Here is a 23,167-nt window from a genome sequence, read left to right as displayed (position 1 = left end):
CTCCTTTACTTTTTCATTATGTAAGCTCTGAGGTGGAGATTCAGTCATCTGAATTCCTGACATCATATGTAATGAGCAGTTGATTGAAAAATACTCTCCTGGTAAATTTTGAATTTCTTAAGCAGCCATGAAGATTTAGAGTGGTCACCATGTCTTCACCAGAGCACCCTCAAACAGGAGATATTGCATTGCATAAAAGTGGGTGAAAACAGGGAGATCTCTTTCTCAAGCTCAGAAAGAAGAAAGTGATTGCAAGAGAACCATGTCATGAAAATAACCATGTTCATGTTCTCACATTCTAGTTTCATAACAGATCAGTGGGTGTGTTTGTCAAAGTGTATCAGTTTCTTCCATTCTCTTCTCCTCCCTCATTGGCCTCCCTTTCCTTCCTTTCTTCCCACTCTCTCTTTTTTCTCTTTCTTTCTATCTGTTTTTTGAGGCACAGTCTCACTGTGTATTCCAGCTCTCCTGAAACCCTTATCTTCCTGTCTCAGCCTATACAGTGCTAACAGGACATGTCTACAGCAATGTGCTCTCATCTCAAACTAGTACTTTTATTTAAAATGGCATATACACAAAACAACTACAACAATAACCACACACACTAACTTTGATTAGTATCTATATTCAAAAATTTGTAATTCAACTCTGATGACCACATGGATTTTTCAAAATGCCTAGTGATTGAGGCCCAAAAATAGAAATCACCAATTTATGAACAATTTGATCACATCTTTCTATGTTGTACTTGCTATTCTTAATCTGACCACCCCCCCCCTTTATTTTCTTTCAAGGAAGTTTACAAGTTCTCTATGGACTAAACAAGGAAGAAAACCATGTATTCACCATCAGCACAGAGAATTTGGCCAACAGAAGGGTTCATCAGGTGAAGATTAGCCGAGAGGGGCCAGAACTTTCCATTCAGGTACTTCACTTCTCAACTTTCCACTCAGCCTACATATCAAGGCTTCTCCACCAAACATGTCTGAGATTCTGACTCTAGCCACATACTGAACTATGAAGTTGACCTAACCTCCAACCCAGCCCTTAGCCATGGTCCCACTTTCCACTAGCATCACCATCACCTGGGATAGACCTAGAAATGCAAATTCTTGCATCCCCCACCAGAGCTATTCCATCAGAAACTACTGGAGAGGAGGAAACACTGGCAGTTCTTGTTATGCTCAAGTTTAATCCATTCTTGATCAGATTGAATGAAGAACGGATGCATGTGAAGAGATTGTGGATAGAAGACTATAGCAAGGGTTTCAGGGGAAGTGGGCATGGAATGCAGGTGAGTATAGAAGAAGGCACAGGAGACATAGAAGCCCTTGGGAAGACACAGGTTTCTGCTCCACACCACTGCTTAGTTCCTAGTGCAACCTGGATCTGGATGTCAAGGAAGAGCTGGCAGGGTAGAAATAATAGAGAAGGTTTTGCAACATAAGGATGGCATTAAGTCCAAATTAGAAAACCAATGAGTTTTTCTGAGATTGCTGCTAACAGGAGTATGGAGGAGGGGTTACAGGAGTATAAACAACTTGAAGACAGCTACACCAGAAAATCTACTCCAGCATGGGTGGCAAATCATTAAAACTGAAAACCTGGCATGCACTGTGCAACTTGAAAGCATATCAATAAGTAGGAACATGATTATTTCAGGCAACTAATTGTGGAGAGCTAAGGGCCTAGTTCTAGTATATCTGCCCAGTTTTAAGAACTTCCTTAAACCTTTGACTTATTTACTTACTAAGATTAATTAGCTTCCCTGTAGGATGCTGTATTTCACTTTCCCACGTCTAAGTGCTTAAGCTTACTTATCCAGGCCAAGATTACCTGATATGATCAGCCAAGGAATAAAACCAGGCCCAGTTGGAGGAAACACAGAAAGACTGAGGCTGTGATAATTATATGGAGAGTAATCCAAATTCTTATATCTGTATCAGGAACAGAATATGGTTGGCAATTGCCAGGATCAATACTGTTGTCGTTGCCAGGATACAATAATGTTTAGAAGCTGTACAAGATACACAAAGTTAATTTCTAAGACCAACTATTTTGTTAAGCTGCCATGCTTCCTTGACTTTTAAAGGAACATACAGAGAAGCACAAAGCAACCAGAACATTTCACTGCCTGAGGGAGTGCATCAGTTTCTCAGGAACTGAAAGGTACACCTACTCTAACCCCAAACTCTATGATGTATATCTCTTTTGGCAGCTTGGTCCACTACATGGTTCACTGCACCCAAGCTTTCCTACAACAGAGAAACTTGCTACACATATGGGGGCCAAAGCATTCTTTGACTCACTTGTTATATGGCTGACATCTGATGGAGAGGTTGCTCTCACCCTTTAGGATTTGACTTAAAATTTGTTTGAATACTACCACTCTTCCCTGAGCTTTCTTCTACCCCATTAGTTGATCACGACTGTCTCTTTGTGGGTCTTCTGTCATCTTTTCTACCCACTGGCACACACATGATTCTAGACTCCTACTGTTGTGTAGTGATCATCATTTAATGTCTTATCGTATCCAATCTTATACTCTTGAGTGTCATACATTTATCAATATATTAATGTCTGTCTTTATCCAGACCTATCCTTGATGTCCTGCAGTCTGTTACCTTGACTTTTCCCTTACACTGCCTAATATAATGAATTCATTTTATTGTTTTCTCTTAGTAACTCATGCTATCTGACATGGAATACAATTTTCTTGTTTATTTTATGTCCTATAACCCTTCCCTAGAATATAAGTTTGAGGAAAACAGGAACTTGGTTTGCATTTATTATTTCAGAGCTCCCTCTTTACCAAACAGTTCCAAGCAACAAGTCTCCAGAGAACTTTTGTGAACTAAGTGGGTCACAGGTCCACATGGTCACAGGTGCTATGTGTCAGGGATTGATGTGATCTTGTGGAGAAGAACAGGTGTTCTAGTTTCATTTCTATCGCAATGTTAAATATCCAGACAAAAATCAACTTAGGAAATAAGGGGTTTATTTTTACAGTCCACCATAAGAGTGAAGTCAAAGTGGCAGGAACTTAAACTATCTAGTCAGATTGACATTGAAAAGCAAAGAGAAATGAATGTATATAAACTCACTTATTTTCTTGTTCCCAGATGATTTGTATGCTCTCATATACTTTAGGACTGTATGCCTAGAGAATGGTTTTGCACACACTATTAAAAAGATAATTTCTTACAGACAAGCCCAACAGGTCATTCTAATATAGGTCATCTCTCATTAAGACTCTCTTCCTGGTGATTCTAGGTTGTGTTAAGTCCATTCCTAAACCAAGACTAGTGGTATGACTTTAGGTTTTAAACATGGGAATTTCTGGCTGAAGCCTCATTTTTTGAACTCCATGTGATCACTGAATAGAAACATATTTAGAAGTGAGTGATGTAAGGAAAAATTGTCCATGAAGATGCTTTGTTCCTTGAAACCTGCCACATGGGGAGCCCTAGAGTGAATTTCAGGGAGCAGCACTGGGGAATGATTTGATATGGCCCATGGGAAAAGGCAGGAATGACTGTTAGTGATTCCAATTAGATGGACATTCAAAAATAATTATTTGATACATAAAAAATTAATTCCCACAACATCAGAAATTAACCTCTCACCCACCATATTATTCCTGAAATGAGTAGGGGGAACATTTTTGGACATGTTTAGGTTAGGTAGGGAATGCAGCTGATTAATTGCTGAATGATAGACAGTTGTAATTCTAACTTTCTATTTGTGTAATGCGTGTGGGTACCATGTGTGGGACAGAGGACAATCACAGTCTTTATTTATTTATTTATCTATTTATTTATTTATTAGGGATTTGTTTTGTTTTGTTTTTCTTTTGAGACAGGGTTTTCTGTGTAGCCTTGGATGTCCTAGATTCACTTTGTAGACCAGGCTGATTCTGCCTATCCCCAAGGGCTGGGGTTTCAAGCCCATGGCATTGTATCAGGCTATTGGTTTGTTGTTGTTTTGTTGTTGCTTTGGTTTTTTTGTTATTGTTGTTTCTTTATTTACCACAAAGACTCTCCTACATCTATAAATCACAAAGGAGGCTAGGTTGACTCTCTAGTGAGCTCAAGGGATCTTCCTGCCTCTTCCTCCCAAGTGCTAGGATTACAAATGCATGCTACCACAACTAACATATTACATGATTTCTGGTAGCAACACATCCTGATTCATGGCAGACACTTCACTGGTTGATCTACCCTCTCAGCTCCGTGTTTGTTTTTAATTTTACTGACTCCCTGACAGGAAAATTGGACATTTTCTGTTGCATATTTTACAGATAACATTTTAATATCTTTATATTTTCTATCTTCTTCTCAAATAAAAAGAGTAGAACAGAGAGAGACCAGTAAGATATATGTGTTTCCCTTCTCTATGTAACTTTCAATTTATAGTCAATAATAAGCAACCACTTGCTATTTTCCAAGTGCTGAAGAAAATAAAAAAGACAAGAGCAGGGGTTTTATGATTTTAGCCTCAATTTGGTTTGTTGAACCAGGAAGATAACAGGCTTGTCTCTTTGACCATCCTACCCCTTTCTCAAGCCAATATATATTTCTTTCTCTTTCATCTAGAAAAAGTTATTTAATGTAAGTAAACAAACAACAACAACAACAACAAAAAACACAACAACAGCAAAAAGCAGAGTCTTGTTTATCCTTAGTCCCAGGTCAACTTGAAAGAAGCATGTCAGGAAGCTGCACACCTGTCAGGAAGAAAGGACATGTGTTTATCACTGCACTCAGCCACCGACTAAGATCCCTGACACTCCTGGGTTTTCACATCTCTGTTAATTTGGTTGCTAAAGTTGCCTTTTCAAGGACTAGTAGACAAAGCTGGCTACTTAAACACACAGACAGGGATCCCAAATCCAGAAACATAGACTGATGTGTGGCTTGACTGAGTTATTCACTTTGGTGGACATTTCTTTTTCTACTGATCTGTCCCATAGCACTGTAAAGAGAAATCATTATAGTCAAATTAAAAATCAACGAAATAGAATTAAACCACATTCTATGTGTAATAGTTTGTACCAAAGTTACAGGATAAATATAAGTTTCCTGAAGAGTCATTCTGGGAGTGTGTGTTATGTTGTTGTGCAAGCAATTCAGCTGGCCTGCTCTCAGGGGCCGTTAAGTCCCCGACAACATCTTATGTCACCACCTGTGTCCTATATCATCACCTGGGCCAGGTGCTTGAAATAGAACCAGTTTGCCACTCCTACCTGCTCTCTGCTTCATTTCTCTCCCCTTCCCTCCAAATCTCTCTTTCTCTGCTCATCTCTCTCTGCTTCCCTAAGTATCCTATCCCCCACCTCTCTCCCTTGTTCGCTCTCACTCTCTCTTTCCTTTCTCTCTCCCTCTCTTCTCTCTGCCTGTATACAATAGATCTCTTCATACCAGATCTGTTATGTGTGGCATTTTTATATTATAGCATTGGTGCCATGAGAATCCAGGTGGAGGGCAATCCCATTGTTTTTGAGTGGGATCCCCACTCAGCTCTATTTTCAACCTGCTGACACCTACACCATGCTCTCCTGCTCAGTGATTGCTCTTTATTACATCCACCAAGGATGTTAAGCTTCACCTGCTTACCTTGAGCTACGAATCTGCACTCTCTTTAGGCACTGATGTGCTAATTCATCTTCTTGCTCCTCTTATAACTCAGAAGCTACCTGTCTGTCTCTATCCTTTCATACAGATGAGGTCCCCTCTAAGAGAGTTCGGCTTTCCTCCTCACCTTTTGGCTTCTATGGAAATTCCTGGTACCTTGTGCTGACTCTTTTCAGGCTTAGCCAGGCTAAGCCCTAACCCCAGTGTTAGCTGGTGTATGGATTGTTAACCATGTTGTGGTCTTCTGCTTGGTCCTTCCTGGGTCCCATTTCAAATACAGCTAGAAAGGACTAGTCTCATAGCTGCCTCAACAAGCCATGCTCTGAGTGTAGGCAGACTGGCCTCTAGAAGTCAAAATGCTCCCATGAGGGCTAGCCCACCGTTCACAGACACAGAGGCCCAGTCAGCTCAATCCCCACAGAAACTTCCAACCTATTGGTTGCTTGGCAACTGCCAATCAACAGCCTAAGTGACCCAACTATTGCCTATTTTAGAGGGTAGTATCCCATTTTGTTGGTTTGGGGACTTCTTCTTCCCTGCCCCAGCTACCAAGACCATGGGCCTAAGAATCCATGGACCTAAAAGTTTAAAATGTACACCTAAGAAAAAAATATTTTCCTAACCTACTTTACTTCATCTTCTGCATATGTATATATGTATGTATGTATGTATGTGTATGTTCCAGTATTCTGCCAGTTCCAGGTTCCCCACATTCACAGCAGCACTGAAGCAGCTACACACAGGTGTTTCAGTCTAACTTCACAGAATATATCAAGCCAGACCTACACTTTCCCTCCCAGCCAGAGATCCTGAAGCGGGTCAAAACATCCCGCTCTCCCAGGACATCAGGATATCACCAGCCTTCTCTTCCACCCCCAATCCCTTAAGGTTTCCCAAAGATGTCTTTACCCCCAAGTCAGCAGGAAGCAGCCATTTTCAAACACAACACCCTCATTCCCTCCTTGCCACCCCTTCCTAACCCTCATTTGTAATTAAACAATAAAGGATGAATAGTATGTTGATGTGCAGGCAATTCAACTGGCCTGTCCTCAGGAGCATTTAGACCCCTGACAATGTCCTATGTCACTGCCTGTGTCCTATGCCATCACCTGGGTGAGGTGCTTGAGATATAACCAATCTGCCACTGCCACCTGCTCTCTGCTTCAGTTTCTCTTTGCTTTCCTGGTCATCATCCTCTCCCCATCTTTCTCTCTATCTCTCTGTCTCTGTCTCTCCACCTCCATATAATTAATCTTTTCAAACCAGATCTGTTGTGCATGGCATTTAAATTATATCATTACAGTGTGTAGAAAGAGAGTTATGGAAGAAGGAAGTATATGGAAAGATTGGATATTATTCTTGATCCATTTGGTTTTCCCCAAGCAGAGCAAACTCACTCAGCCCATTTTCTGACTGTATTCCTGTCTAGCCTTTGTACTATAAAGTGATGAGGATAGTATCATTTGGATGTTCATAACGGAGACTGAAGGACAAAGTAGTTGATAAAGCACTTTCCTTGTCAGCATGAGGATTTGAGTTCAGATCCCAGAATCCTTATAACAATGAAGAGAGATGAACAGTACATACTTGTCATCTTAGTAATGGTGTGAGAGATGGTTGAGACAAACCATTCCCTGGGAGCCAGCTGGCCAGGTAGCCTAGCCTATTTGGTGAATTTCTAGGCCGAAAAACAGATCCTATCTCGGATAAAAAGTGGAAGGCACCTGCAATTGTGTGCTTACTTGTAAATAGTGTACATGAATATCCACTCTTCCCCCAAATAATACAGATTGGAAGAATCTACTGGAGCTGACTAGATTGAGAAAAACTGAGATAAATTGATGAGAAAGAAGAGGGAGACAGCAGAATCAGAAGTACATGAGGCCTTGAGAATCCAACAGTAACCTCTCCTCTTCCTCCTAGTGTGAGGTGATCAGCTAGGCTGTCAGGGGCAGCAATATGTGCAGCCTTTCCTCAAGTATTTCTTAACTACATTTCACAACTGGGAAGACCTACAGTCCACACCTGAGAGGGATACACAAGTCAGGGACACGGAGGAAAATTAAATGATGGTGGCTGTTAGAACAAGAGGGTTCGGAAAAAGTAAACACAGGCAGCACTGCTGGTTCCCATTTAAGGTACCTGAAGGGCTTCACTGCTTACTAGTTTTTGGAGAAGAATCTTGTGAGAAATTCTACTGGGAAGATAAATACCTGACAATAGCTCTGCAGACTTTCTAGAGGAATGGAAGCCTATTAAACCCCTTAATTTATAAGGACTAAAGAAAGGGTGCATTGTGTGCATTGTGGAACAACTGGTGGGGCATTTAGAATCTAGCTTGAGAGAGAATGCCAGAGAGGAGCCTGCCCTGTGTGAGACTGTAAGCTGTTTACAAGATGGGTTGCTATACACCTTCTGAAAACCTGGGTTGATGGCTTTATTTTGTTTTCTTGCAGATGGACCAGCAACTCTTCAGCTATAACATCTCCCCAGAAGCCAAGATCCTGATCCTGAGGTCACTCATCCTAGGCAGAGTCACAGGTCTGTTTTTATGTTCTATACTTCTCAATGGATGTTGTTAAAATTAATGAATTTGGAGTCTCTGTTGGTGTGTTCAATGACAAACATCTGAGAACAGTGCTCCTATCTGTAGTCTTGAAATAGATTTTGAAACAGTATATACAAAGATACATATATAGCAATGGTGAAGAATGGCAGCTATGTCTACTTTATTAATTGGTTATTTCATGGGTAATGGTTGGTTATTTGTGGGAATTATTTCTGTTTGCTAATTATTAGTAATCCAGGGAGAAAGTAAAGTAATCAAATAATAAAATAAAATAACATGTTAATTTAAAATTTACTGTAGTCTTAAATCCACTAAACCTACTTTATTTAGGGTTCCAACACCTCACCACTACCATCACCCACACCTTAGTTAGGAGATTAATATGGGAAAGGCTATAGAACTCTTTTAGCGCCTTCCTGATGATTATGATCCATGAGTCTTTAGGGGATTACCAAACTCACTTGTCAGGATACCAGCAGTCCCACCCAAAGGTTAACATTAAGCAGCAACACAAAGTCGGTGAAAGCTTCAAGACTCAATTGGATGGCCCCAAGAAGTTCTCTGGAACATTTCTCTCTGTAAACTCAAGTGACAAAGCATACAGATATCTTTCCAAAACTGATGTCTCATGTACTCACATAATTGCCATTATTTCTAGTAATAAACAATGAGCCTTCATAGAATTAAAGCAGTTGCTCATTGAAACCCTGAGCATATGTCAGTGGTATGGTGTATATGCTTTTGTTTTCCAAATTCTTCAAAATGAAAAACATCCATGTGCCAGATTTGATTTTGCTTGGTACTCCTAGGGTTACTAGCAGCAGGTAACAGAATTTGGTTATAAAGGGAACATGTAGAACATTTGTATTATTATTATTATTTCTTTGTCTTGTTACCAAGTGGTTGAAATTTTATTTTTTAAACCTATCCCATTAACATGATGTTTCTAATGAAATTTGGAGTGTTCTAACACATTGCCTATTAGTAATTGGCTAATTTCTTTGTGCCAATGGATTTGGCAACCCTGTATGAGATGAATATAAATAACATCTAATGGATATTATCTGCTTCAGATGGTCTGTTGTTCTCGAATAAATAATGAAGTTCCTTCTGAGTTATCAGGAACAAATTCAGTAGCCTCTACATGCAAAACAACTTTCTTCATATTAAGAATCAGTAATTATATTAAATGATTCAAAAAAATCTAATAATACTATAAGGATTGAATACAACTCTGATTTTTGAACTGAGGTATATGAACTTTTGATAACCCTCCTATTTTTTTCCGGCTTACAGGCTGCCATTTCCATCCTGTTTGCATCAAAATAGAATGTTGGTGCCTCTGGAATTTATGTTCTTTTTACAGTGCTAGACGAAGCCAATTGATTATTTTTATAAACTGAATTATGTTTACTTTTAGGATATTCATTATTAATTAACTCCCAAGTAGTTACTGCAAGGTCTTTCCCAATCTTCATTGATCATCCATGATGACATGATCTCAATGTTGTAGTGACAGATACCACAATTCCAGATGAGTCTATTACTGATGATTGTTGTAGTCTTATTCTAACTTTTATAATTATAATGCAGAAATATTTTCTATATGTCTTCAATTTTACTATTTTGTTTATGTGCTAAGAAAATCCATTCCTAATATTGTCTTCTCTTTGCATAATACACGCTGTAGGAGAATTGGTTGAAGACAAAATGACCAAAATATAATCAAGTTTAGGATCAATTTAATCCACATATACATCTTGCAGTCTTTGTTATACAAAAGTTAATTCTTTTTCTGCTTCAGCTATTGGCCATCTTGGACTGCTTAAAGTTTGAATCTCCTTGTAATGTTTGAAACAAATTATTTAACCCATAATTATTCAATTCAATTGTATATTCAATTGCCTCAGCCAGTTAATACCTCCCATTAGTTTTTGAAAATAGCTATGAGTTTGCACTTGATCCATGTGGATCTGTACCTTTTGTGGTCAAACTTTTTGTTAACTGATTTTATAACCCAAATAACTAAATAAATATCCTCTTTGTATATTTCTAGAGCAATCTGTAACCCCCAAATTAGCAGAATTTTTTGTGTTTCCTTAAACATTTTCTCTAAAGTATCTGCATCAGAATGGACCAACAAAATACCATCCATGTTATGATATATGATAGACTGAAGAAATTGCATCTGAATTATTGCTAACTGCTGTTACACAAAATATTGACCTAAAGTTGGACTATTTAACATTCCCTGTGGCAACACTCTCCAGTGGTAGCTCTCCATTGGATCACTATTGTTCAGACTAGGTACTGAGAAAGCAAACCTTTCCCTATCCTGCTCAAAAGGTATTCTGAAAAAGCAATCATTCAAGTAAATTATTATTACAGACCATGACCTAGGTAATAAAGAAGGTAAAGGGTGTAAAGGACCAAATGGTTGAATTACTCTATTCATTACTCTCAAATATGCTATCATCCTCCATTTTCCTTATATTATTATTTTTTTTTTTTTTACAACACACACAGTGGAATTACATGGGCTGGTAGACTCTTATATATGTTGAGGCTCCAGTTGCTCTTGTATGAGTTGTTCAGGTGTTTGCAATTTTTCTTTCACTATGGGCCACTGCTCTTGCCACACAGGTCTGTTTGATATCCATTTCATGGAAAAGGCTGTTGGTATTTCAGCAGTGGCCCCTAATATATATTTGAAAACTCAGTTCCTGTGATGTCCTGTGTTTGAACAAAGGACACAGCTTGTGATGTTCTTGATGAATACCTTCCTCAGGAGCATCTACAATTTCATCCCTAATATTCTCATTTGCAATCCCTGCAGTTGCAGGAATATTAATTTGAGTAGCACATTGTTGTAAATGATACCTTCCCCATAAATTTACGGGTTGTCAGACACATAGGGTCTCAACTTCCCTGTTTGCCCTTCTGGTTCGACACATTTAATCTGTTTGTCACTGTCTTATTTGTGATAATTTAGCAATTCTCATAAACGGTGTATAAACCTTCTGAAGTGACCAATCTGGATTCCAAGAGCTTTGGAAAAGTATACTGACCTCAACTCCTACATACACCAAATCTTCTATTTCAACACCATTCATTTGTACCATTAATTTGGATCTTTGATTGTTAACCACTGTTTAACAGAACACATATTTTCCAATAATCCCAAAAGTCCTTTTTCTGTGTACTGGAGTGGCTTTGCCCTTCATGTAAAGAAATAGTAACAGCTGAACAACTGTATACCGTGCATTAATTTTCATCTCCATTTTTACAATCACCATAATTTTTATTTCTTCCTTGCTATTTACATCTATGATATCTAAATGTAAAATAAATCCTTGGGAAGTTAATACACTTCTTACCATGATTATTCCTACTGTTCCTGAAACTAAAGGACCACAAATAACAGTGGTTATCTTGTAATATTCAATGTTTGGAGACAGTGTAAGAGATGTATCTTTGGCAAAATCCAAAGCACTACTATCTTCAGTAGCATGCATTAGATCAGCAATAATTAGTTTTTTATCTTCTTCCTAGCTAGTACCTCCTGGCTGAGCAAAGGAAGATGGCTTTCATTGTCATGGGCCACTGAACTGACAGTCTTCTTCATTTGTCTCCCAATGGCAAGAGGTTACCTTGCATATCTCTTTTGGACTTACAATTCCTAGACCAATGTTTTCTCTTGCCACAGAGGCTACAAAACCCTGGAGGATTTTACATTTCATTTTAGCCAGAAACTGCTTATTCTCTTCTATGAAAGCCATTTTCTTCAGAGTCAATGCATCTACTATTTTGAACTCTAAAGCTTCTAGTCTTACAGTTTCTTTGCAATGTGATGTCTTAAAGAAAACAAGACATTTGATTTTGCTGTGAATCATAAATGATGGCATCTCCATATCTTATAAAATTCAGAAATATCCTAGGAATTTCAGTATGTTCATAGATAAAGCCATCTCCCCAATTAGTACACAGTCGGTATGCTGAAGAGAAGTGATGCAGGTAGAGATATTCACTCACTCAGTCTACTCAGCTTCCTTGAGACAACAAGCATGACACATCTGTGTGAGACCCACTCTCATTTCTAATCCCATCATCTCATTAATACTTCTTCTTGTTACAATTTTGAATCAGGTGTTGTATAGAGCATTGCAATTTGCTTTTGTTGATAACCAGCATCCATAAATGAATAGTGATAGGGACAAAGATTCAATTCTGTCAAATAGCCAGATTTTGTTTAGAATATGATAGGGCTATGTTACTCTTTCTACAGTTCATAAAATATATGAATGAAAAATTTTTAAGCCTGAAATATTTTTGTTTCAAAGCAGGAGAGTCATGGCCCTTTTCTATAAAAGATGATGGAATTATGTATTGATACCTGTAGTAAGTGTGTAGTTGAGAAGAGGAGGAAGAAGGATATGTAAGTGGTTTCTTTATTCAGAAAGTAACAAAGGAATTTCAGCCATTTTCAATAAGAGTCAAGGAACACACATAGACTCTTGAAAAGCTAAGATTTGCAGTTCTTTTTATTCATTGCAGAGACTCTTGGGTTGGATCCAGAAGTTGCTAGAGCAAACACCTTTGGTTTTGTTGGATGCCTTTCTTCAGTCCAATACAACCACATAGCACCACTGAAGGCAGCTCTCCGCCATGCCAGCATTGCACCTGTGACTATCCAAGGGACCTTGACAGAATCCAGCTGTGGCTCCTTGATGGACACTGATGTGAATGCAGTGACCACTGTACATTCTTCATCAGGTACTTCCCAGACGTATGATCATAGGTGGTTATGAAGGGTAACTGGCTTCTCATGGGTTATATCTGTATTTACATAACACTCTGAATGAAGCAAATTAAGGAAGAGTTTATTCTTCACAGTTCAAGTTTCCAGTCCATCTAGATGACAGGAGCTTGAAGTAGCTGGTCATATCACACAAATAATCAGGAGCCAGAGAATGATGTATACATGCCAATATTTGAATCATTGTCCATTTGTACAGCTCAGTATTCCATCCAGGAAGTGGCATCCACCACAGTGGGCAACTCTCCTCACCTCAGTTAAGATATCAAAACAATGCCACAAGCATTCCCAGAGTCCTATCACCTAGGTGATCCTAGATTCTGTCAAATTGACTAATAACACTAACCACTGTAAAAGCAATGGTGAATAGAGGTAGATAATAGAAGGGTATGAGCACCATAATACCAACAACTTTAATTAATAATAAATTTTAAGTATGAAATTTAACAATATTTAGATACTGTACATTTATCTGATTGCAAATTAATAACAGGTGAACAATTAAAATTAACTACAGACATGTTTAATATAATTCTAGTTTCAGGTGATAAACGGTTATAATTAGTGGGTAGTTCTAGATAGTACATATCATGCATATATGCATAATATGTATGTGCATTTCAGCATCACTATTGTTTAAGTGAAAACTAATATGAGGATTTAAGTATTTAGGTAGCATGTAAACAGAGAATGGGGACTTAGATAACACTAACTTTTGTATTGTGCTGTAGATTTTTGGAGGAAGAATTAATAAAACTATAGACATATAAAGCATGAGGTGTGATACTTTGTACGTTTTATAAAATCATTGTTTTCATTAAATCAGTTTGAAGGGCCTAGAGAGAAGGTCTGGTGTCTAAAATGTTTGTTGTAAACTGAAGGAGAAAAACCACATGGTCATCTCCTTAGATGCCGAAAAAGCATTTGACAAAGTCCAACACCCATTCACGTTTAAAGTCTTGGAGAGATCAGGGATACAAGGCACATACTTAAACATAGTAAAGGCAATATACAGCAAGCCTATAGCTAACATCAAACTCAATGGAGAGAAACTTAAATCAATCCCACTGAAATCAGGGACAAGACAAGGCTGTCCATTGTCCCCATATCTCTTCAACATAGTACTTGAAGTCCTAACCAGAGCAATAAGACAACTAAAGGAGATCAAGGGGAAACAAATCGGAAAGGAAGAGGTCAAAGTGTCACTATTTGCAGATGATACGATAGTATACATGAGCGACCCCAAAAATTAAACCAGAGAACTCCTTCAGCTGATAAACACCTTCAGCAAAGTGGCAGGATACAAAATCAACTCAAAAAAAAATCAGAAGCCCTCCTATATACCAAAGACAAAAAGGCTGAGAAAGAAATTAGGTAAACAACACCCTTCACAATAGCCACTAATAACATAAAGTACCTTGGTGTGACTCTAACCAAGCAAGTGAAAGACCTGTTTGAGAAAAACTTCAAGTCTCTGAAGAAAGAAATCGAAGAAGATATCAGAAGATGGAAAGATCTCCCGTGCTCATGGATTGGTAGGATTAACATTGTGAAAATGGCCATACTGCCAAAAGCAATCTACAGATTCAATGCAATTCCCATCAAAATACCAACTCAATTCTTTACAGACCTTGAAAAAAAGATTCTCAGCTTCATATGGAGAAACAAAAAACCCAGAATCTCCAAAACGATCCTGTACGACAACAGATCATCTGGAGGTATCTCCATTCCTGATCTCAAGCTGTACTACAGGGCAACAGTAATAAAAACTGCATGGTATTGGCATAGAAACAGAAAGGAGGATCAATGGAACCGCATAGAAGACCCAGAAATGAATCCACACACCTATGAATACTCGATATTCGACAAAGAAGCCAATTCCATTCAATGGAAAAAAGACAGCATCTTCAACAAATGGTGCTGGACCAACTGGATGTCTACATGCAGAAAAATGAAAATAGATCCATATTTATCACCCTGCACAAAACTAAAGTCAAAGTGGATCAAGGACCTCAACATAAAACCAGATACCCTAAATCAATTGGAAAAAAAAGTGGGGAACAGCCTAGAACTCCTTGGCACAGGAGACAACTTCCTGAACAGAACACCAACAGCACAGGCTCTAAGAGCAACAATCAATAAATGGGACCTCATGAAATTGAAAAGTTTCTGTAAAGCAAAGGATACCGTCATCAAAACAAAACGACTGCCTACAGATTGGGAAAGAATCTTCACTAACCCTTTATCTGACAGAGGACTAATATCCAGTATATACAAAGAACTAAAGAAGCTGAAAAGCAGCAAACCAAGTAATCCAATTAAAAAAATGGGGAACAGAGCTAAACAGAGAATTCTCGACAGAGGAATATCGAATGGCAGAAAAACACTTAAAGAAATGCTCATCCTCATTAGCCATCAGGGAAATGCAAATCAAAATGACCTTGAGATATCACCTTACACCCATCAGAATGGCCAAGATGAAAAACTCAAGCGATAACACATGCTGGAGAGGTTGTGGAGAAAGGGGAACCCTCCTCCACTGCTGGTGGGAATGTAAACTGGTACAACCACTCTGGAAAACTATCTGGCGCTTTCTAAGACAAATAGGAATAGTGCTTCCTCCAGACCCAGCTATACCACTGCTAGGTATATACCCAAAGTTTGTTCAAGTACACAAAAAGGACACTTGCTCAACCATGTTTATAGCAGCTCTATTTGTAATAGCCAGAACCTGGAAACAACCCAGATGTCCATCAACGGTGGAATGGGTACAGAAATTGTGGTCTTTTTATACAATGGAAACTACTCAGCAATCAAAAAGGAGGAAATCATGAAATTTGCAGGCAAATGGTGGGATCTAGAAAAGATCATTCTGAGTGAAATATCCCAGAAGGAGAAAGACAAACATGGGATATACTCACTTATTTTTTTTTTTTTTTCAATGCAGTTTATTCAGGAACATTGAACAATCCTCGGACCCCGGGGAAAGCCAGCCCACAGCTTAAATAGCCTCTGGGTAGCCAACCCAGGCGTGCCACGGGGGCAATGCAGATAGGTCCACATACATGGAAGCAAGCCAGATCCTCGGCCTTAGCCAAATGTGGAGTTGTTCGTGACAGAGAGCACTCACCATCGGGAAGGTGGAAGGCAGAAACCAGCTCCATCTTTAAGGGATATACTCACTTATATAGACCTATAAGATATGATAAACATAATGAAATCTATACACCTAAACAAGATAATCAATTGAGCGGACATGGGGTAAGATGATCAATCCTCGTTTAGAAAGACAGATGGGATGTGCATTGAACGTATGACAGGAGTCTACTGAGCGCATCTGAAAGACTCTAACTAGCAAAGTTTTGAAAGCAAAGACTCATGACCAAACCTTTGGCAGAGTACAGGGAATCATAAGAAAGAAGGGGAGTTAGTCTGATGGGCAAAGGATAGGAGCTCCACAAGGACCAAATATATCTGGGCACAGGGTCTTTTCTGAGACTGACATTCAACCAAGGACCATGTATGGATATAACCTAGAACCTCCACTCAGATGTAGTCTGTGGTAGCTCAGTAACCAATTGGTCTCCCAAAGTGAGGGGAACAGGGACTATTTCTAACAGGAACTCAATGACTGGCTCTTTGGTCTCCCCACCCCTGAAGGGAGGAGCAGTCCTGTTAGGCCACAGAGGAGGGCTTTGCAACCAGTCCTGAAGATACCTGATAAAACAGGATCAGATGAATGGGGAGGAGGTCCCCCCTATCAGTGGACTTGGAAAGGGGCACAGTGGAGATGAGGGAGGGAGGGACTGGGAGGGAATGAGGGATCGGGACACGGCTGGGATACAGAGTTAATAAAATGTAACTGATAAAAAAAATAAAAAAGAAAAAATAAAAGAAAAAAAATACAGACAAGAAACTTGAGTCAGGGGACAAGATTAATTTGAGAATTGAGTGTCAGTGAAGGATGCACTAACTTTGACCTGTGCACACAAACATCATACCCGGAGCCCCAAATGTATTCATGAGAGCCTTCAACATCTGATACATTCTGAACAAAATATTTAACCTAAAGTTCATTTTAGCAAACACAATTGCTAAAAGTGATCCTCTCCCTCTTCATAAAAAGAGGGTTGTGCTTGAGTAATTCTCAAATCTTTGTGGAATCAAAACACCTGTGGAACATCTCAGAAGCAACGTGCTTTCAGGCTCCATCAAGTGTGAGACTCAAAATTTCTAAAATTAGACCGAAGAAGAACATTGCTGGTTCTTTTCAGGCTCTTTGATGGATAATAGTGTACAGTAACAACATTTTTGTTGTTGTTTTTGCTGGAAAACAGGAGGTATGGACATACCCTTTTCTGTTTTGTTAATAAATGCAATAAAACATAGGTCTAAATTATCAAGATATGATGGCTTGAGTGATCTTGGGAGAATTTATTCTTTGTATTTCAGGCATGAAAATAAACTCAACAGTTCTTACAGGTTACTCCAACTTTAACATTTTTAAGCAATAAATGATATTCTTCAGAAAGTGTAACTGACCACATAAAAAATGTTTGTTGTATAATTATGAGGACACAAGTTACACTTTTCAGGACATAAAAGGCCAGATGTGGCAGTGAGCACTTGGAACCCAATGCTGGGGCAAAGACAAGGGAGACTTGGGGCTGCTTGGCCGCTCAGCCTCTCTGAATTGGTGAGCTCCAGGTTCCGTCAGAGATATAGTCTCAAAAAGCACCACAAAAAATGGTTAAAGAAAATACCAGAAATGAATCTCAGGCCTTAGGACTGGCCTACAAGGGATAATATATCTATCTACACGCATTTATCATTCACACATACACATAAATAAATATGCATATAAATAAACAAAAATACATAATGAATATCCTGCACATAAATCATTTTACGTATTTATACTGTGGGTACTTGTATGTTGGATGAGAACATTGGATCATAAAAACATATTTGTTTGTTTTGTGACTTTGTTTACTCATGATAAAGTTCATATTGTTTAATTAACAAAGCCCAAACTACTGACACGTATCACTATATTCCACTGTTAGGTTTTTTGGTGTTGTTGTTTCTTTCTTTTTTAGATTATCAATATGAGTGAAATCATACTTTCTTTTTTATTATGGCTGATTTCTTCCAATTGATATAATATTGGTTTTATTCACATTCTTTTTAAATGAAGAGTTCAATTTCTTATGGTTGAGTAATATACCAGTATGTATTTTTAAGTGCATTTATGTATTTGTGTGTTTGTGTGTGTGTATACAATATATATATACATACACATACATATACATATATATATATGTCTGTCTGTGCATGAGTACGCGTGTGTGTCTGTGTATGTGTGTTGTCTATTTGTTTAGGAGCACGATTTCTTTCTTCAGTCTTTAATTAATACTTAAATTGGTTCTACATCTTGGCTATTGTGAGTAATACTAAAATGATCATAGAATTATAGAATTATAGCTGTAGGATCACAGTTTCTAATTTCACATTATATTGAGAAAACATAATAATCAAAATTATATAATACTGTTGTAAAAACAGAAATAAAGACAATGGATTAGAGAGCTCAGGCATGTGTGGTCAGACCATGTTTGGCAAGCACTAGAAGAAAGGAATCTCTTCATGAGTGGCTTGTGGAAAGCCAGCTGCAAGCAAATCATGCAACTGGATCATTGTCATACACTATGAAAATATACTTGATGTAAAAATTATGAATTTGGTTATTATTATTATTAACAACAATTTATTTACTTTCTATCCCAGTTTTAGCTCCCTTTCTCATATCCTCCTGGTCCTACCCTCCTTTCCTCTTCCTCCCTTATAACTCTTCCCTAGTCCACCAATAGGAGAAGTCTTCCTCCCCTACTGTCTGAACCTAGCTTATCAGGTCCCATCAAAACAGCCTACATCCTCTTCCTCTGTGGGCTGTCTAGGTTGCCCCAACAGAGAGAAGTAGTCAAGGAGCAGGCAACCAAGTTCTGGTCAGAGAACCTGAACTTCTTAGGGAACCCACATGGAGACTAAATTGTCTATGGGCTATATCTGTATATGGGGTCTAGGTCCTTTCCATGAATGGTCTTTGGTTAAGGCATCAGTCTCTGGAGTACCCCCCCTCCCGGGCCCAACATTTTTTGGCTTTTTTGCTGTCCTTTTGTGGCTCCAGTCCCCTCCAGGTCCTTTGATATTCCTCTTCTTCCATAAGACTCCCTGCTCTCTGTTCAAAGTTTGGCTGTGAGTCTCTGCATCTGCTTCAATCCCCTGATGAGTGGAGTCTTTCAGAGGACATCTGAGTTAGGCTCCAGTGTTGTTCCATTTATTATTCTGCTTCTGGAGTTTACCCTCTTTTCCCTTTTGAATGAGAATTAAGCATCTTTCCTAGGGTCCTCCTTGTTTAGCTTCTTTAGGTCTATAGATTTTAGTATGGTTATTTCCACTTATAAGTGAGTATACACCATGCATGTCTTTCTGTTTCTGGGTTACCTCACTCAGGATGATCTTTTCTAGTTCCATCCATTTGCCTACAAATTTCATGAATTCCTTGTTTTTAATAACTTATTAGTATTCTGTTGTGTAAATGTATCACAATTTCTGTATCCATTCTTCAATTGAGGGACAGCCAGTTTGTTTCCAGATTCTGGCTGTTATGAATAAAGCTCCTATCAACATAGTTGAGCAAATGTCCTTATAGGATGGTGGAGCATCTTTCAGATATATGTCCAAGAGTGGTTTAGCTGGGTCTTGAGATAGCACTCCTCCCATTTTTTTTTTTTTTTTAGAAAGTGCCAGATTGATTTCCAAAGTGGTTGTACTAGTTTACATTCCCAGCAGCAATGAGTAGGGTTTCCCTTTCTCCACAACCTCTCCAGCATATGTTGTCACTTGAGTTGTTTTGATTTGCATTTTCCTGATGACTAAGGATGTTGAACATTTCTTTAAGTATTTCTCTGCCATTTGATATTGCTCTGTTAAGAATTCTCTGTTTATCTATGTACCCCATTTTTAATTGGATTATTTGGTTTGTTGGTGTTTAATTTATTGAGTTCTTTATATATTCTGAATTCCAGCCCTCTGTCAGATGTATGGTTGGTGAAAATCTTTTCCTAGTATGTAGGCTGTCATTTTGTTCTGTTGACCATGTCATTTACTTTACAGAAGCTATTCAGTTTCATGACCTCCCATTTATTGATTGTTGATCTTAGAGCCTGAGTTCTCAGGGTTCTGTCCAGAAAGTTTTCTCCAGTGTCAATGCGTTCAAGGCTCTTCTCTACTTTTTCTTCTAACAGATTTAGTGTGTCTGGTTTTAAGTTGAGGTCTTTGATCCACCTGGACTTGAATTTTGGACAAGGAGATAGGCATGGATGTATTTCCATTTTTTCTACATGTAGATATCCAGTTAGACCAGGCCCCTTCGCTATCTTTTTTTTTTCCATGTATGGTTTTGCATTCTTTGCCAAAAATCAGTTGTCCATAGGTGTGTGGGTTTATATATGGGTCTTTAATTTGATTCCATTGTTCCTCTAGTCTGCTATTTTTCTTACCATTGCTCTATAGTACCATTTGAGAAGAGAGATGGAGATACTACCAGAAGTTTTTATTATACAGGATGGTTTTAGTTATTCTGGGATTTTTGGTTTTCCATATGAAGTTGAGAACTATCCTTTCAGGGTCTATAAATAATTGTGCTGATAGTTTGATGGGAATTGCATTGAGTCTGTAGATTGCTTTTAGTAGGATAGGTAATTTTACTATGTTAATCATACCGATCCATGTGCATGGGAGATCTTTCCATCTTCTGATATCTTCTTCAGTTTCTTTCTTCAGAGACTTGAAGATTTTTTTCATACAAGTCTTTCACTTACTTGGTTAGAGTTATACCAAGGTACTTTAAGTTATTAGTGACTATTGTAAAGGGTGTTGTTGCTTCCCTAATTTCTTTCTCAGCTGGTTTGCCTTTGTATGTAGAAGAGCTACTGACATTTTTGGAGGAGGGGGTTAATTTTGTAGCAAGCCTTTTTGCTGAAGGTGTTAATCAGCTGTAGGAGTTCTCTGGTAGAAATTTTGGAGTCACTCATGTATACTATCATATCTTTAAATAGTGATACTTGACTTCATGCTTTCTGATTTGCATCCACTTAATCTCTGTTAGTTTTCTTATTGTTATGGCTTTGACTTCAAATACTATGTTGAAGAGATATGGAGAGAGTGGGCATTCTTGCCTTGTCCTTGATTTCATTGGTACTAATTTAAATTTCTGTCCATTTAGTTTGATGTTAGCTATAGGGTTTTTTTTTTTTGTATATTGTCTTTATTATGTTTAGATATGTGCTTTATATCCCTGATCTCTCCAAAACTTTGAACAGGAAGGGATGTTGGACTTTGTCAAATTCTTCTTCAGCATCTAAGGAGATGATCATGTGCTTTTTTTTTCAGTTTGTTTATTTGGTGGATTACATTGATTGATTTCCCTATATTGAACCATCCCTATATGAGTGAGATGAAGCCTATTTGGTTGTGGTGGATGGATGATACCTTGATGTGTTCTTGGATTCAGTTTCCAAGTATTCTTGTGTCAATGTTCATAAGAGAGATTAGTCTGAGATTCTCTTTCTTTGTTGGTTTTTGTGTGATTTAGATATCAAGGTGACTGTGGCCCCATAGAATGAGTTTTGTAATGTTACTTCTTCATTTAAATGCTATTTACTTAGGTTCCTTTCAAAATGCTAGTTCACACCTCATTATAGGAATACTGTTAGATTTCATAGATGTAAATTGCATATTCCTTTCCTATAGCTGAGTGAAGTGTCAAGTTTAAGTTTTTGTTTCTTCTTCTTTCTAGATCCCTTTGGGAAGACAGACGAGCATGAACCACTCACAAATGCAGTCCAAAGTGAATCCGCAGTCATTGGAGGTAACCTGTTTTCTTTAGTGGAGATAGAAAGATATCTATCATCCTTTTCTCTGGAGAAAGTTATATTAAGCCTTCCTTACCCATGATAACCCAACACCAAGATCAGGCACTCTCTGTCCAGCCCTTAGCCTCTTTATGCATGGTGCAAGATTAATGCCAGACCCTCCTCCAGTGCCAGGAGCTCATTGGCTTCATTCTGCCTCAAATTCAGCAGGCAGCTGAACTCTGAACCAGCAGCTGGAGCATTTACTCACAGAAGGCAGGCTGCATTTTGTTCATTGCATCCTGTTGTCACTTCTAAAGTGCAAACAAAACAGACCAATAAAATTAAGTGTGGAAAGAAGTCATATTGGGGCATACAGATGGACAGAGCTGTAGTCATATTCAGTTTTCTTTTAACAAATGATTTGGGTTAGAGCTAACGAGCAGGGTGAAGCCTACATGACTGAAGTTCCAAATCCAGCAGTCCATCTGGTTCTGGATATCCAGCCTTCCTACTCTGCTTATTGCTCACCCCCACCACCTTTACTTCCTTTACTGTTCTTGAGCTGTCTGTTGGCCTCACCCTAACACTCCCTTTATTCTCTCTCAGCCAGTCTAATGCCAGCAGTAGTTTGATGTTCTCATCTGGGTATTACAACATGGAATGTCTCCCAAGATTGGCTTTATGTAAGATGCAGAGATATAAAAATCTATTTTCATTGATGACTCAGAAATGTAGCAGGTATCTGACCCCTACACTCTGACAGCTGGAATGAATGAATCCACACCAGATGGAGTTCTTTAAAAGTTAACAGGAGTCATTCACTTCACTTCTATTTAATTAGCTCTGGCTGTGAGTTGGACCTGTATTAACTATAGAGATACAGGGTGAGAAATACAGTTACTCCTTTCTAGAATGAGCAGAGTAGGGAGTTGATAGGAAAGAAGGCAGTGGTAGCAGCATAGAAGCCAGTTCCTAAGGAAAGAATAGGAATGGAAGGACTCCACCACAGTAGCATCTCTGAGAGAGGAACCACAACCTTTCTTCAGGGAAGTCCTTAAAACACCCATGTGAGCTGAATGCCTTCTCCAGGGAAGAGGACTGAACTTGATATTACTTTGAAATCAGTGAACTTCATAGAGAAGTTTATAGTTCTTTCTGTTCCTGTAAGTTTTCATATGATAAGGAAAGCCTGGGTTCTGGTGTTCTGTGCTCACTGGCAAGCACGTTCGAG

At 38.5% G+C, this 23,167-nt stretch overlaps 1 protein-coding gene across 1 annotated transcript in view; it reads left to right on the top strand.

Annotated features, from left to right (window-relative positions):
* LOC110565027 (contactin-associated protein like 5-1-like) overlaps window positions 1-23,167 on the top strand; it is a 703,043-nt gene that overhangs the window by 671,538 nt on the left and 8,338 nt on the right. Inside the window, exons 20-23 of the mRNA XM_060371632.1 lie at window positions 795-925; window positions 8,090-8,174; window positions 12,757-12,975; window positions 21,879-21,950. Of these exons, the coding sequence (XP_060227615.1) occupies window positions 795-925; window positions 8,090-8,174; window positions 12,757-12,975; window positions 21,879-21,950 (507 nt within the window). The remainder of the gene's footprint in view (window positions 1-794; window positions 926-8,089; window positions 8,175-12,756; window positions 12,976-21,878; window positions 21,951-23,167) is intronic.

This window comes from Meriones unguiculatus, chromosome 18 (assembly GCF_030254825.1).
Source record: "Meriones unguiculatus strain TT.TT164.6M chromosome 18, Bangor_MerUng_6.1, whole genome shotgun sequence".
Classification (NCBI taxonomy): domain Eukaryota; kingdom Metazoa; phylum Chordata; class Mammalia; order Rodentia; family Muridae; genus Meriones; species Meriones unguiculatus.
The sequence above is the reverse complement of the archived record's forward strand: the minus strand, read 5'-3'. Positions and strand labels throughout refer to the sequence as shown.